At 42.0% G+C, this 16,093-nt stretch overlaps 1 protein-coding gene across 2 annotated transcripts in view; it reads left to right on the top strand.

Moving 5' to 3' along the window:
• TNKS (tankyrase) overlaps positions 1 to 16,093 on the top strand; it is a 103,423-nt gene that overhangs the window by 4,267 nt on the left and 83,063 nt on the right. For both annotated transcript variants that reach the window (XM_084516895.1, XM_084516894.1), the window contains exons 2-3: positions 1,056 to 1,280; positions 13,283 to 13,378. In XM_084516895.1, coding sequence (XP_084373021.1) covers positions 1,056 to 1,280; positions 13,283 to 13,378 — 321 coding nt within the window. The remainder of the gene's footprint in view (positions 1 to 1,055; positions 1,281 to 13,282; positions 13,379 to 16,093) is intronic.

Here is a 16,093-nt window from a genome sequence, read left to right as displayed (position 1 = left end):
GGAAAATGGCAAGAAACAGTAATTTATTACGCACCTCCACTCTGCAGAGACACCTGAACTGCCTGCTGTGCCTATGGCACAAGGGAAAAGGGAGCAGCTTAATTTGCCCTGGAAAGCCTTGCTTTTGGGGTATCTTCCTAAACTACTCACTCATTTTGTTGTAGCTGCCTGGAATATACGTGCCGTAGAAGAGCTGTCTGACCTGACTCAAGCAGGTGTTTGGGAAGCAAAGTCACTGATTATTCTGCCCTGTGCAACCTAAAGTAGGGCTAACAACAGCTCTCAGCTGGATTCCTGCAGATAGCCCTGAGCAGTAGGGATTGTGTAGTTGACTAAGAAATTTTCTGGCAGTCTGAGAGGCTCAGAGCCTGCAAAATGAGGATTCATTCATTTAAAAAGATGAGTTTGTGAATTACGGGGCTTGACTCTGGAATCCTTCCATGGTTTTGGAATTCTTCCAGGAATTCTTACAGGCTTTGTCCCCAGGCTGGGGCCTTCTTGAGGCATTATTTACTAGCCGAGGTCTCAGTTCTGCACATGTGTAACTTCCTAGCTTATCTGTCAGCTAGAAGTTCTCAGATTCTGTAGGAGAGAAGGAATGTAGTTTGATTTCAGGTAAGGTTCTGCTTGAATACTATCAGTTTCTTTAGGTTTTATTAATATGAGATCTTCTCCAAGATGGAAATGTATATTAAGAGGTAGTATGTAAGACACTTGCTTCTGCTACATACAGATTATACTAGTTGTAAAATTTATGAGAAGCTTACCTTGAAAAAGACTGGCGAGCCTATTGTAGAACTTGAGGTAGTGACACCAAGTCTTTATTATAATACGTCAGTGTTCACCCTGTCGTAAATGTGAGTGGATCTTCCAACTGTTGCTTGAGCAGGCAAACCTAGTCTCTCCTTATAGCAAAATTAAGTAAGAGGTAGAGGAGGGACATCAGTAATACCATTTTGTGTCTGTGCGCCGGAGTAAGAGTGAGCAGCTAGTTTTAAATATTAAAACACGTTTCTTTTTGCATGGCAATTGAACAGCAATTTGTTCTCTTACAGGATTTGGAAGGAAGGATGTCGTAGAGCACTTGCTGCAGACAGGAGCCAGCGTTCACGCTCGTGACGATGGAGGGCTGATCCCCCTTCACAACGCCTGCTCTTTTGGGCACGCTGAGGTGGTTAGTCTGTTGCTGTGTCAAGGGGCAGACCCAAACGCTAGAGACAATTGGAACTACACTCCTTTGCACGAAGCTGCCATCAAGGGGAAGATAGATGTGTGTATTGGTAAGTATCCGTCGCTTCTGACATTGAAACTGCACCAGATGTGTTCTGTGCAGTTGTAATTGTTATTGTAATTGTGAGGGGCTCGAGATGGAAGATGCTGCTTGCTTTTAAAAGCCAGCTTATTTTAAACCACAAGGTGGGTATAGTGATAGTCATTTAAGATTAACTTTTTCGTGATGTCTTATTCAACATTTGTTGAACTTGTTGAAAACTTTACACAGAGACGTGGGTCAGGTCTCTTCATCTCCTAAGTCAGTCTTCAGAAAGCCAATGTGGAAGTCTCTCTCTCTCTCTCTCTCTCTCCCTCTTTCCCTCTCTCTCCTCACACAAGAAAACTGGCTTCGCTGGGTGATGTCTTTGCTTTTCAAGCTGTTCCATGTGTCATCTTAGCAGCTAGAAAGATGGTTAACCCTGCATTCAGTACAGTAAGGAGAAACAGCCCTTTGAAGCTTTCAAATACAAGCTACAGGACACCATTGTTCGCAGTGGTTGTTTATCTTAGGTGTGTGCTGTACCCTGGAGCCAAAGCAATTTCAAATCAAATTGAATACTTCAATCATTTTAAATGTATCTAGACCATATAAAGAGCTTTTCAGTCAGGATTTTGTTAACTTTTTGATTTTGTTTTTCTTGGTGTAATTAATATTTTTTTTCTAAATAGGAGCTTCTGTTATTTTTTACTCTCAGATCAATTTCTTAAACTTATCAGTGCTGGTTCTTCTCATGTCTGCTAACACGGAACACGATGATCAGATTGCCGTGTTTGTTTTCTCAATCATGAAAAAGAAAACCTTGATTCTTAGTAATCACAGTTAACATTATGAACGTGAGATTTGTGCTACCCATTATCCAGATAACAAAATACACTTTTTCGCAAGTCAGATAATGTGTATTTGCCTAAAGACTGCTTACATAAAATTCCTGCAGAGAAAGCTACAAAACTTACGTGGCACATTCTTGCGTTAGTTTTATTGTAATACTTAGTTCATTACTTAAAAGGGAAAAGAAAAGGAGAAAACAAAAAAACAACAAACTGAGGAACACCAAAACAGGAACTTTCTTTTTTTTAAAAAAAAAAAAAAACTCTACAAGAGATGTGCTGGAATTCATTCGTTTGATCTTGTGTATGAGGTATACAGTAAGAGAGATTCTGTGCTGAGAAATTACATGCAGAAGTTAATGAGCATAGTTAATTAGGCATCAGCAGCTCTTCTGCTGTCCACTGCAGTTGTAGGCTTCCTTTGAAGCACGGAGCAGAGCCGTGGGACTATTTGCAGTTCTCCTTACAGAGCTACACGCAGACAGCTTGGAGTCGGTCGACTTCTTTTTTTACTTCCTCCTGCTGAAAGCAAGCATGAAGCTGTGCTGTGCTCTGTTTGGTTACTGCTCTGTGCATGTTAGCACAGTCAGATGTTTGACTATCAGCATGAGAGCTGCTGCTGAAGGCAGTGCCACCAGTCACTAGCTCTATTATTTACTGATGCTGCTTTGGAATTTAGTTGATGTCACAAAACTCCTAGGGCATGATTATAGACAAAGAAGTCTACCATTTCTTGTTTGCAGGGGGGTTGTTTACAATTTATTTATAGCTGGCTAGATAGCTGGCATGATTCTGTTTCTCCTTAATGGCTTTATGTATAAGTTTTATATTAAGATTTTCAGCCTTTGTCTTCAAAGGGCCCTGGAAAGGAACGTAGTGTAACCAGGGATAATGGTACACAGATTGCTTAGGGCATTCGTTCTGATTAGGAATACGTGAATAGCTTTCTGACATTTTTTACATTGTACAGTATTAGTATTTATGTCTTAAGTGTGGACTGTTACAGTAGATATGATGGATTTTAACAGGCCAATTTCTTCCCGTTCTTAGTGGTCCTTTTTTCAACAAGTGAGGTATAATTTTTGAAACATTTTTTTGAAACAATTAACTGAATTAATTCTCTGGAAATCCCAGCATAATGTGGAATTTACTGCTGAACTTAATCTACCTGAAAAGCAGCAGACTATGTAGGAATTATTCATCTACCCTCATTTTTGTGACTCTCTGTTCTTAGCATCTTCCAAATGCTAAAAGTGTTACACTATTAGTGGTCGGCTGTACAGCTGAGCTTACACCACTGCCTTCAAACGCTGCCACTAGGAAGCTTATGTGAAAATTTTGTCATAAATTGATGAAAACTCAGAGTATGTACAAATTTCTCCAAAATACCTCAAAGAGAGCAAATACCAGTGATACGTGGTTTCTTATGCTTCTGTGACTGATTGCATATTGAATTACAGAATCATTAAGATTGGAAAAGACTCTTAAGGTCATCAAGTCCAAGCATCAAACTAATGCTGTCAAGTCCACCACTGAACCACGTCCCTAAGTGCCACGTCCACTTTCTCAGGATAGTGCAGGGACTTAAGGGGAGAGAATGCAGATCTGCTGACTTTCGGAGGAATGTAGGCTGTCACTGTGTGGTAGTTGCTTTTGTGTCCTGGGCCTGCACGTGTAGGATGTCTTGAAGCAGTGCTCAGCTCATCTGCTAGGGAGCACTGTATATATACAATATGTATCTAGTCAATGCAGTTTGTTTAGTTATTTTAGTTACTTTTTGCTATGTGTAATCAATTTTTAGAATAAATGTATCAAAACATTGGAAACAATCATTAAGGTGGAAGCCGTGAATACTGCAGAACTCTAGGGTTGCTTCATCTGTCTAGAATTTGTGTTCTCGATGTCTGTGGACTCCTCGAGCTAATTGAAAAGTGTTTTTGCTTTTCAGTGTCATGTTTTCTCATGGAATAACGAATGAATGGCGAGCTCTGGGAAGTATGCTTGGAGGAATGCTGCAAAGTCAGGGTAGTGACTGGTCTGCAGGTCAGGCTTGAGGGAGGAGGGGTCACGTATTTCTTTATCTAAAAGTCTACTGGGAGCCAAGCCACAGATTTCTGTAGCTCACTTTCTTTGACAGTGATGTGCAGCAGATACTTAGGGAATCTGGCGTGAGCATACACTTCTTTCTCATAGCAATTAGCAGTTTAGGAACTTAATAAAGAAGAGGCTGCATCCAGATGATGTTTGCAGACAGAATTCTGGAAAGGTGGATCTAATCTCTTCTTAAACACTGCTGTGCTTTTGGTTTGGAAGCTGTTCTGTCGCAATGGAGTTTTACAGCTTAATTGTGTTGCAGGAAAAAATAAACACCTCCCTTTTCCTTGAAACATTGATTGATTGATGTTCATTGCAAGCCATTCAAGACTTGCAAGAAATAAAGAACAGTCATTTCTATTTGCCCTCTGCATGTCCTTCATGATTTTATAGGCCTTCATGTATTTTTCCCTCATGCCTCTTTGTCCAAGCTGAAAAATTTGTTCTCACTGCCTGTTATCCTGTCGAACGTTCTTGTATTTTTATATTTTTTTATATATGATTATTATTTTTTTGAAGGGCAAGGAGTTGGTGTGAGTGGCACAGACAACAAAACCATGTGTAGTATATTTACAGGATAACTTAGTTCTTTAAGTTGGGTTTTCTGGTTGGTGCTACTTCCCATTCAGAGTTTTGCAACGCATTTCCTGAGTGGTAACAGCTCTTTTAAAGCTGCGTGTGTTTGTGTAGTTAAAACAAAGCAGGCTAAAAATAACCTTAGGAAAACTGCCCGTGCAGTCTGATCAGGTTGTTTCTGCAAGGCAGATCTCCAGTTAAACGTTGAGAGCTACGGGACTGTTAGCCTAAAAGTGATCTTGAAACATCATCCACCTACCTAGATTTAAAGTCGTCCTTCACAAATATGCAACCCGCGAGCATCTTCTGCGGTGATGCCATGATTGATGTCCCTGGACATACAGGGTACTTGGGTAATTTTAGGGGAATCAGAAATACTAGCTACTGAAAAACTCCATTTAACACTACAAAACTCTAAAGGTTTCTTAAAATTACTTTAAGAAGAGAGTAGTTCAGTTGGAGACTGCCTACAAAGATCATAGAGTCCACCTGCCTCAGCGCTTCGGGGCTAACCAGAAGTTAAAGCGTAGCATTGGGGTCACTATCCAAGAAATTTTTCCTCCTATCTAGTCCAAACCTCCCCATGTGCAGCTTTGTGCCATTCCCACACATCCTGTCACTGGTTATCAGGACCAAGTGTTGTGATAGATGTGCTGTGAAGAAAATCTCTGTATCAGGTACCCAGATCTGCATGGCAAAGGGCTTGGAGCACGAGGAGCCTCAAAACGAATAGCTCTTGGGCAGCAAGGCTGTAGTGTAGTTTCTGTGAGAGGGCCAAGCCTTCAGCTCGATTAAAGCCTAGATTAAATCCTCTTCCGAAATGAAAAATGGGCAGTGTGCTTGCTAGTAGAGAGGATGGCTTTGCACAAATGAAGTGAGAGGGAGCCTTGCTTCTGATGAGGAAGGCTCCTTGATTATGCCAGTAAAACGACTTCTTGCTTTCCTGTCTGGAACCAGTGGTGCTGAAGGCTGGTAAAACCTGTCATGTTAGTGTGCTGAAGGCTATTGTTTAGATTATGCTGTTTGGATTAGGAAAAATTATTTAAAATCAGCTTGATGTAAACAGGTTGAGAAGGGTTGCCTGCTTTCTCATACACACTATATTTCAGAATCTGTCTGGCTTTCTGTTAGCTCTGAACTGTATAAACAGCTCATGTGTTGCAACCTATCTCTTGCAACCTAACGTTACCCTTTTTTTCTTTTTTCTTGTTCCTAAAATTCATCTATCAAGCAAAATAGTCTCTCTGCCTCATTTGGCGCCTTGGTACAGGACAATCTACACGGAACAAGAGGAGTCTTCTATTTTGTGATGCTTCTTGACAAATGTTGATTGAATTGCAATCTGCCTACTTGCAGCGAAGGAGGCAGTACAATAATGTGCAAAGCACTGCTGGAAAACTTTCTGTAACGTGTTCGTGGGAAGTAAGGTCTTCAAAAGTACTGATGCTAGCTGTTAGCAGAAAGGGAGAGTGGGAGGAAGGAAGAGGAAGCTTCGTGGTATCCAGAACAGAGTAATGAAGCAGATAGTGCTCTTTCAGGCACTGAAACTGTTTGCTTTTAGGTATCTGATATCACTTTATCATGATTTTCTGTATGTTGTGCAGAAATACTTTGTTTTATGGGATTATCCTGCTGGTTACTGTAGCAATATCTGCTTTTAGCTTCTGGGAGGAACCACGTGTTCTTAATGCAGTTCGTATGCGGTTTAAAAACAATCTGTAGATAAATGTGTAGCTCTTACGGCATAAAATGGGGCCAATTCTAGCAGAGCTCCTGGCTATTTTCCTATTTTTTCTAGTGGAAAGCATTGATTAAAGTATGACTATAGGACAGGAAAGGTTTTGCTCGTAAAATGTGCAAGCAGTTAAATGCTTGTCATTTAATAAACAAAGGCAGGTGCCTCTAACGATTTCCTTTTACCACAAGATACAGCAAGTGCAGAAAATGAACGGTGGGTGATCGAAGCCTACTGGAAATACAGAGTGCTTGCCTCTTGGTCTGTGGTCTTTGCTCTTAGTCTTGCGTGCAGCTGAGACTCGTGATGAACATACGATTTCCTGGAGTACAGGGATTGTACTTTTCCATGCTTATCCAGATGCACCGTGTTTCTTAGAGAAAGCTATCCCTTCGGTTGGGGCGCTACCAGGGTGCTGCAGGACGCAGGAGCACCTGGAAGAGGAGCCCACTCAGGCTGGTCCAACTCGATATATTCTTAGCTTCCTCAGGTTTACTTCAGAAATAGATTTTGCTGTTAGAAATAGATTTTTCTCCAACACAGGGTCCCTCCCACGGGATGCCATCCTTCCTGAACTGATCCTGTGGGTGCTGCCCACAGGCAGCAGCTCTTCAAGGTCTGCTCCAGAATGGGTCCCCCTGCTCCCAGGCCCTTGGCACATCAGCCCAATCCAAGGTGCTGTGATTTTACCTGGATTGTGTTGCATCTGGCCAAAGTACCATCCAGTGCTGTACGAAATCTGTACTTTCTTCACTAGAAAACAAACGTTGCTTAAAACCAACCACTTAAGACAATGTGTGTTATAGGTATTTTAAAGCTGCACATCTCTAGGGACTGGCTTGGAGGATTACTCGGTGCTTTCTGTTGTCAGAACTGTTCCTGCAGTCCATGCCCTGAGTGAGGGGAGCAGGGAAGGCAGTAAGATGGGAAGTGCTGGGAGCCAGCATTGGCTAGCTGGGTGTTTGCCTGGTGGTGTTTGATATACTGTTCAGGAGAACTGCTGCCAACAGCAAAATGATCACTGTCAGCTCCTGTCTCTGGCCTGTGTCCATCGCCACACGATGAACTGACTGGGACCAAATGTTTGCAGCCGTCCAAAGGAGGGCGGGCAGCACAGGGCTGGGGATGACACGGGAACCCTCCCTTTGCCCTCTTGAGCTGTTCTGCGCAGCCCCTTTGTCTGGGGGTTGCTGAGGTTAGCTGGGCATCGTTTCTCATCCTGGCATGGCAGAGTCCATTCCAGTCTGCTACCTGAGCACCACCACCCTTCAGAGCAGCTGTGCTAATACAGATCTTTGAATCTTCAGCAGTTACTGCTTGCAACCTCCTCTGTTGCTGGAGATGCGGTCTTCTGCAGCTTTTTGTTATTTCTCCTACCTGCACCCGTAGTGTCTGTCATATTTCTTTGTGAATTCCCGTGGAGAGTTAATTGCTCATTACATCTTTATTCTTCCTTTTAGCTTCTGCGTGCTCTGTTTTTATTAGATGAGGAAACTCTTTCTTGGTTGAAAAAAAAAACAATAACAGTTTGGATTCCAAAGTATTACCTGGATGCCTTTGGAGCGTGGAGATAAATGAATCAATTTCTTACATACAATTTGGAGACGTGTCCTGTATGGCACGGGTACTGAGATAGGTCTGGGTGCTCACCAGGGTTAGTGGAAGGCTGCCCAGCTCTGAAGGTAGCTTTTTGTTTTAGAGAGATGGGAGGTAGTGTGTGTGTTGTAAGACAAAAGGAGGACTCCTCCTTAAGCTGTTTTCTCTGTACCTTGATACTTCGGTTGTAAGTAGAGAAAACTACAGCAATTTGGTTCGGAAAGGACCTTTGGGGATCTTCTACAGAAAGTGAAATTAAAAAGGAGGAAGAAAAGATACGCGTTAGAGCTGGGGTAGCTGGAAGGGCCTGTGAGCACAACGCAGTGTGGCAGAGCGGTAAAGAAGCTGGTGGGGAGCAAAGGGACAGTGTGAGCACGAAAAAGCTTTCGTTTAGCAGTGCTGTGAGGGACTGAAGACTCTGGTAATGCAGCTGAAAACCGTAGGCAGCTTTAAGCACAGGTACTTCTGGAAGGTCTGCCTGGTTTGGGATTTTCTTTTTTTGTTTCTACTTTCAACAGTCAAAGGTTTGGATGTTTCTTTTTTTACTTATGTGCATCTGATTAGAAACCAAATGTGAACTTTTCCATCATCGTTTCTGTAAGTATGCTAAAGAAGTTTGTGGACGATGGCACTAAACAAACTGTAAGTCTGACCTTTGATCACGCCTGTCTTTGGATTTTTATTCCCGTTCTACTCCTGTTGTGTTCATGTCTCTACTTTCAATCAGAAATGTTTTCTTTTGGTGCACTTTTAACAGAGGCAGGATGAAGGAGGAAGGGCTAAGCACTTAGGTCATTAGTATCTTGATTTAGACAACCTCCCATTTCCCCTCTGCTCCCCCTAAAACCCACTTCTTCCTTCTGGCTGTATAGCTACAGTGGAAGCTTTTGGCATTCCTTGCTGCTGAAAATAGGAGGGTTGAAACTGCCTGAAAGTAGAAATTTTTGTTGGTGGTGGTCTTATAATTTGAGAGCCAAACGAGATAGCGTTGGTTAGCTTCACAGCTGGAAATAGCTGTGCCAGGAGGACTTGGGCCAAGAGTTTAATTTTAGGATTCATCCTGCTCTAGCAAGTTGGCAGTAATCTGAGATGATTCGTGGCTGTAGTTCATGATCCGTGCAGTAATAGAGATTTTTTTTCTTTGGTGTGAAGACTGTCTGTTATCGCTGGTACTGATCTGGTATAATGGTGTAATTAAATAAAGGAGTTCAGATGGGATGGGAAGATCAGAAAATGTATTGCAGCAGTCGTAATGAGGATAAAAATAGGTTGTACAAGAGCTTCGTTCACAATTATGTGTTTATTCTATAGTTAAGCTTGCAGGAATTGATATCTGTATACAACGTGAAGATTCAATTAAAAAAAGAGCTTCTTTACGTTGTTTGTGTGTGGTTTGTACGAAATGCAAGGATAGCCAGGTGCTGCTTCTAGATTAAGGGCTCTGCCTGCAATGCAGGAAAACAACCCCAATGTCTTCGCTGTCCAAAGCCAATAAATCAGCATTACAAAATACGTTCATTAACAAGGTTCCGGGAATGAATTTGTGTGCTTGCACTCCTTACATTTGCCTGTTAACAGCAGGCTTTTGATTGAAGCTATTGCCACATCTCCTGTTCAGGCTACTCGGAAAACATCCTCTAAAATCAGCGTGCGGTGTTTGAAAGCCAAAATAGATACAGTTAGCTGGGACGGCTTATTCTGCTGTGGTTCGTTATAAAGGGAATATTTTTCTCCAACAGGAGATCCGGCCTGATATTTTTATATGTCCCTGGTGCACTGAAAAGGAAATTTCTAGACACCGTGTCTAGATCTCGAATACCCTGTGGTTAGAAGAGACTTTGTGTGCTAAAGTGCTGAAGGTTTTGAACAAGCAGGAGAACATTCAATTAGAAGCCACCTGTGGTTTCCCAGGTATTAAAGTGGAGCTGCATTACAGAACAGCCCAAATTTCTGCTGTATTTCTGCTGTTACTTCGTGCTGATGACAACATTGCTCGCGTGGATTTTTTTTTTTTCTGTGTGTGTAAGAGATTTTGGAGAGGTGTGGAAAGGATAAAATCAGGTAGTCGCTACAGGAAGTGTACGAAACAAGGTTGCCTTTGGCCTGAATTTGCTCTCTGTATAAATGAGGGCTGAATCAGTATGCAGGTTAACATAATTGATTTTTCATCCGGAGATGCCACTTCGTACATTTCACGGGGTAGATGTGTTGGTGGAACCGTTCCCTTGGCTACTGGAGAGGCTGGAAGGGCTGTGACCGCTGGGATCAGTGACCCCAGGAGAAAGGAAGAAGTCTCATGGTTACTGCAGGCGAGTTCTGACGGTTCTGGTTTTGAGCCCAGTGTGGCCACTTCAAGTGCTTGCTCCACAGGTAGTTGTTATTTGGAGTTTGTGTAGGCATCCAGCTTAAGTACCTTTAGCCAATTTTTAATGTATTTGTCAAGGTTTTTAAAAACCTGATATGAAAATTGTATGTTGTAAGCCATACCAACAATTCTGAGGGTGCTTCACCACCCTCAGAATAAAGAATTTCTTCCTTATACTTAATCTCAACCTCCTCTCTTTCAGTTTAAAGCCATTCCCCTTTGTCCTATCCCTACACCCCCTGACAGAGTCCCTCCCCAGCTCTCCTGTAGGCCCCCTTTAGGTACTGGAAGGCTGCTGTAAGGTCTCCCCAGAGCCTTCTCTTCTCCAGGCTGAACTACCCCAACTCCCTCAGACTGTTTTCACAGGAGAGATGGTCTTGCCCTCCTTTGGACCTACTCTGAGAGGTCCATGTCCTTACGCTGGGGACCCCAGAGCTGAGCACGGTGCTCTAGATGTGGTCTGTTGGGTGGAGATGATCTTCAGAGGTCCCTTCCAACCTCAGCCACTCTGTGATCCAGCCAAATCCTCACACACCAAGTGATCCATCCATCAAATCCATCTCTCCCCAACTTACAGACAAGGATGCCACGGGGGACAGTGTCAGAGGCTTTGTGCAAGTCCCGGTAGATGGTGTCAGTTGCTCTTCCCCTACCCACTAGTGCTGTAACCCTGTCATAGAAGGCCACCAGGTTTGTCAAGCATGATCTGCCCTCAGTGAAGCCATGTTGGCTGTCACCACTCACCTCCTTATTTTCCATGTGCCTTAGCCTAGTTTCCAGGAGGATCTGCTCCATGATCTTGCCAGGCACAGAGGTGAGACTGACTGGCCTGTAGTTCCCCAGGTCTTGCTTTTTTCCCTTTTTAAAAAGGGGGGTTATGTTTCCCCTTTTGCAGCCGCTGAATTTCACTAGGCTGCCGTGACCTCTCAGATGGCTAGTGGCTTAGCAACACCTCTTTCGGTTCTTCTCTTGCATCACTTCTTGTGGCAGGCTCTTTTCCAGAAGAATCATCCACTGTCTTCTCATCCAGGCTGTGTTGTGTTCATTATTTTCTATTATTCACTCTCTTAAAAGGCAGCTAGTTGCTGGTTTGCTCCTTTATGGTTTCACTCTTACCCTGATGCCTTCTGGGACGAATAATTTTCCTCACCTCGTGATCCAAGAGAATAGAGGCAAAACACGCTGAGTACATCTCTCCATACTTACTTTCTAAGTTTCACACTGTTTAGAAAAAATCTGGAGAAGGGCCTGGTCACCACCTCCTGCTGCAGTGTGCCTGACTGGCTGGTGACGCTGGCTCAGTCATGTTTGCCTGTGAGTAACATCTCTAAGGAGGTGGTTGCACGTATGACACAGATGGCATCTTCAAGAAATATGGGTGCCAGGTTTTTAACCTTTAAACATGTGCTAGAACCTTTTATATATTTTTTTTCATTTTTTATTTGATTTTTTGGTGCCTTCCTCTTGACATGGCAAACTTAAGAGGAAAAAAAAAAAAAAGGAAGTAACACAAACAAACTACCATCAACAAACCACCACTTCTGTCCTTCCTTGGAAAAGCCCAGTCTGCCTATTTGAATCTTCTTCCATGTTTTGGAAAGGATTGCAGCTTCCTGACAAAACATGAAAAAGTCAATTTGCTTCCTTAAAGCACCAAACTTCTGCAAAAAATCAGCCTAAGGCAAGCATCTAGCATAGGATCCATTAAACTGAAATACCTGAAATTTGGCAATGTTATAAGCATTTAAAGCCGGGATTGTATAAGAAGAGAGGTTTGACTGAAAACAACACTACTGTCATTTAAGACTTGAATTTAAGAATAAACTTATGAAAAGCCTTGTGCTGACTGAAGTGATGTATGTAATATAATTTTATTGTTTTCTCTTGTTCTGGATTTTTGTTGTTGTGTTGTGGTAACATGCTGTGTCTATTTTGCATGACATTTGGGAAACTAGAAAGTTGGGGCCTTGCTTGCCAGATCTCTCTTGTTGTTGTGGACTTTGTTATCAAATTCTGTAAAAAGAAGAAAAAAAACCACCTTTATATCTTGCGAGGCTAAATTGCATTGTTGTTGTTTCTGGTCAGAAGGGTTTATAGCCGAAACTGTCATTTCCATTTTTTGGGATGAGCTTCTGTAGATGGTAATTCAGGGTATTAATGCCTTCCTAGATGAATGGTTGCATGTTATACTCCAAATATTTATAGGGGCTACTCAGTTTAGTGTGTGGGGGGGGTGAAAAATGAGAGTAATAGTCTCTGAACATACAGGCTGTAAGGGACACATCTTAACTATTTGGTATGGTTTTTGAAGGCAAGCTGTTGTGCTGTGGTTAAAATTCTTTGTGTGAGTGGTGAACCACTAACAAACTGGAGCATTGCTGCTTTACAGTATGGCATTGATGGCCTCGGATGCTCACCAGGAAGAGGAACAGGAGTGGTAACAAGCAGCAGCAGTGATAGTAAAAGCCAGGAGCAGGTTCCACCGTTAGCAGATTGCCCAGTGCGAGTCAGTGAAGGCACAGCTTCCCAGCCAGCAGGCAGGAGGGGGACCCAAAACTGAGTGTTGCAAGAGATTCAGGGCTCATGTTTATCAAGAGAAGTCATATGATCCTACTACACCTTAACTTGCCAACTTAGCTCTACTCTGGAGAACATCCTTTGCTGCAGTGCTTAGAGGGGAAAAAAAAAAAAAAAAGGGAAAAATAAAGAAAACTGTGCAATGTGTGTTTATGCCTACATCATGCCGAGGAGACACTTAACAGTAAATAATCTGTGTATCCCTGAGGTAAGATACTGTTTCTGCTTTCCCTGCACAGTGCTGCTGCAGCACGGAGCTGATCCAAACATTCGGAACACCGACGGGAAATCTGCGCTGGATCTGGCAGACCCTTCAGCAAAAGCTGTACTCACAGGTAAGATGCATACGTCTTGCAGTGGTGTTCCCTGTACTTCATTGTGTGTGTGTTAAGTTCAGCGTCTTAAAAAGCCTTCTGCCTTTTTGGATTTTCTTCTGTGTAAGAGAATTTTAAACCTGTGTCTTTTACCAGGTTTCGTTTTGATGTAACTGTCCTTAATCTGCTGTGCTGCTGTGGGTTTGCTTATTCTACTGCTGGCAAAGATGTAATTGTCATAACATCATTCATTATTCAGTGCATTTCTGTGTTATTTTTTTTAATTGCTAACCAATATGTGAATTGAATAAGAGTCTCCAACCCTTACAAAAAATAAAAATAAAAAGGAAGAAATTCAGGTCAGCTTTTTAAGACCTTCAGTGTTGAACAAGCAAGGACGTTTGTATAACTACACGAGTACCTGTGATCTGAAAGACAACCTGCTCTACCGACTGCAGAGACTAGCAGTTACCTTATATTTTGCATGCAGATCTGTGTGCCACCCTTGCCTTCTTCCTCTTCATGAGTCATTTTATGTAGAAGTCTTTGTCACCCACTGATTATTTTTTTTTTTTGAGGGACTATTAATTGCCAAATATTGCTTTTCATGAAAATATTCTACAGATACAACTTTGTTTTAACACAGCTTTGTTTTTTTGTTGGTTTTGTTTGCTTGCTTGTTTTTACAAATTAACTGTTGTAGCATACGAGTAAGCATTACAATTTTAATTTAGTAGCCTGTCAAATCAATATTGAGAAATACGTGCTCCTCTGTGCAGGTTTTGATATGTAGGAAATACTGTTTAGAACAGAGTAATCTTGGCTTTAAAAACAAATACAAGTAGATTTATAGAAAGGAATTCAGCAGCTGAGCTTCATTTAAAGAAATAGCTGTTTCCCTTTTCTTGTCTTTATTTCCCCTATTTTCTCTTTTTGTTGACAGCATAACTTACAGGTTACGTGCTTTACAGCACCCGTATTCTTTCTTCAGATGATGATCAATGCACACCAGCTCCTTTTACTTTGTCAAGAACACTTCCTCCTCTTCTCTTTCCAGTGCATTGACTGCTATACGTAATTACCTACATCTCCGCAGTGATTTGAGAGTACCTTTAGAACAATGCTTTTTAAATACATACGATTTAGTTTAATTACTCTGTCAAATTTAAGCACATTTCTCCAGTGTTAACACTAACGGTAGGCGTGCTGAGCAGGTTAATACAATTTTTGGCTGATAATTTTTGCTGTTATACAGATGTTGAGGATGGAAAGGGCACAAGGGAGCCAAAGTAACCAAAGGCAAAAGGTGTTAAGGGACATGCAGTTGTGGGAACTTGGAATATGTACATTATGGAGGGGCCTGGCTCGGATATGCTCTTCAGACTGTGCTCAAAGATGAAATCCAGGGCATAGCAAACGACTTAAGGTCTGTGATGATGCTGTGTTGACAACGTTGCATGCCTTCCCCATTGACTTTTCATGGCTCTGGATCAGTACCATGTGTTGTAGGCCAAGGAGAGGGCAATGTGTCATCGCAAACCAGTGAGGTGGCTGAGAAGCAGCCCTCTGGGAACGTCTGCTCCGATGCAGCAAGCGCTTTGCCCCGGCCTCATCCCAAATGCCCCATGCAAGAGCATTCACTGTCTAAGCCCCTGAAATGAATGGATGTTAACACACAAAATATAAAATGCATGTACGCAGAGACACTTATGCTACTTAGGTGTTTTATTGTTAATAAGAAGAGGTAATTTTGGGGTGTGTTTTATTCTCCCTAGCAAGAAAAATCAATTTTCAGTTTTATCAGCTTTGTCCTCAAGGTGGCTCTGGGCTACGCTGGGCTCTCCGTGCTGCGCACCCGAGCTCCAAGCTGTGTAAACAGGGTTTGAATCTGGCTTAAGCTGCTGCAGGCCTCACAATATACTGAAAAAGCTTAAATGGCACGCTGGATGCCATTTAAATTGAAGCTTTTTTCCCGTTTAGTTTTCTGGATGCTGCCCTTCTCTCTAGTATCTCTGTTAGGCCGCTACTTTCTCATTCCTTTTCCATATGCTATCATCTTCAGGTCTGCCCTCATCTCTTTGAAAGAAGGAGGCTTAAGGGATTTCTTAGGCTACATCTGGATTGTGATAATCTTTAGCTACAGCAATGCTTTTTAATTAGGCGCATGCAGACTTTAAAGGTATTACTGGATTGAGAATGAGTGGGATATATTAACTTAATTTTCAGTATTTAGTGTTGAAAGCTGGGATTTTTAGGGCTTTTAAAAGTGAAGTACTTCTGAAAGTACAATCTGTAATAGTTACTGTGTCTTTAAGCAGCATATATGGCACTGCTGTTTTCATGACATTATTTTTGGTGCATTTTTCTATCAGGGTCTGTGACAATAATAAACTTTTTTCCTCACACTGCTGCTCTATTGATTGTTGGAGGGCAGAGTTCCTTTTATCACTCTTTTTTGGATCAAGATCACGCTTAGATGTTAATCATTTTGCAAATGGTCTGTGTTAGTATTCTCTCTTTGACTTACAGTCCAGAAATAAGCGAACAGAGACATTGTTGATAACTAATGCAGTCTTTTCAATTTGACAAAGGATTCTGCATGGGATTTAGAAAGGATGCTCCCTCTGCATAAAAAACATTTCTAGGTGTTGTGGCAGCAAATGCTGAATCCACAATGATTTGTTCTTTTCTGTCTCCCAGTCTAGAATAATGTATAGGATCTTTTTCTCCTGAATT

This window comes from Aythya ferina, assembly GCF_964211825.1.
Source record: "Aythya ferina genome assembly, chromosome: 4".
NCBI lineage: Eukaryota > Metazoa > Chordata > Aves > Anseriformes > Anatidae > Aythya > Aythya ferina.
Note: the sequence above shows the minus strand (reverse complement) of the source record. Positions and strands in the feature narration are given on the sequence as shown.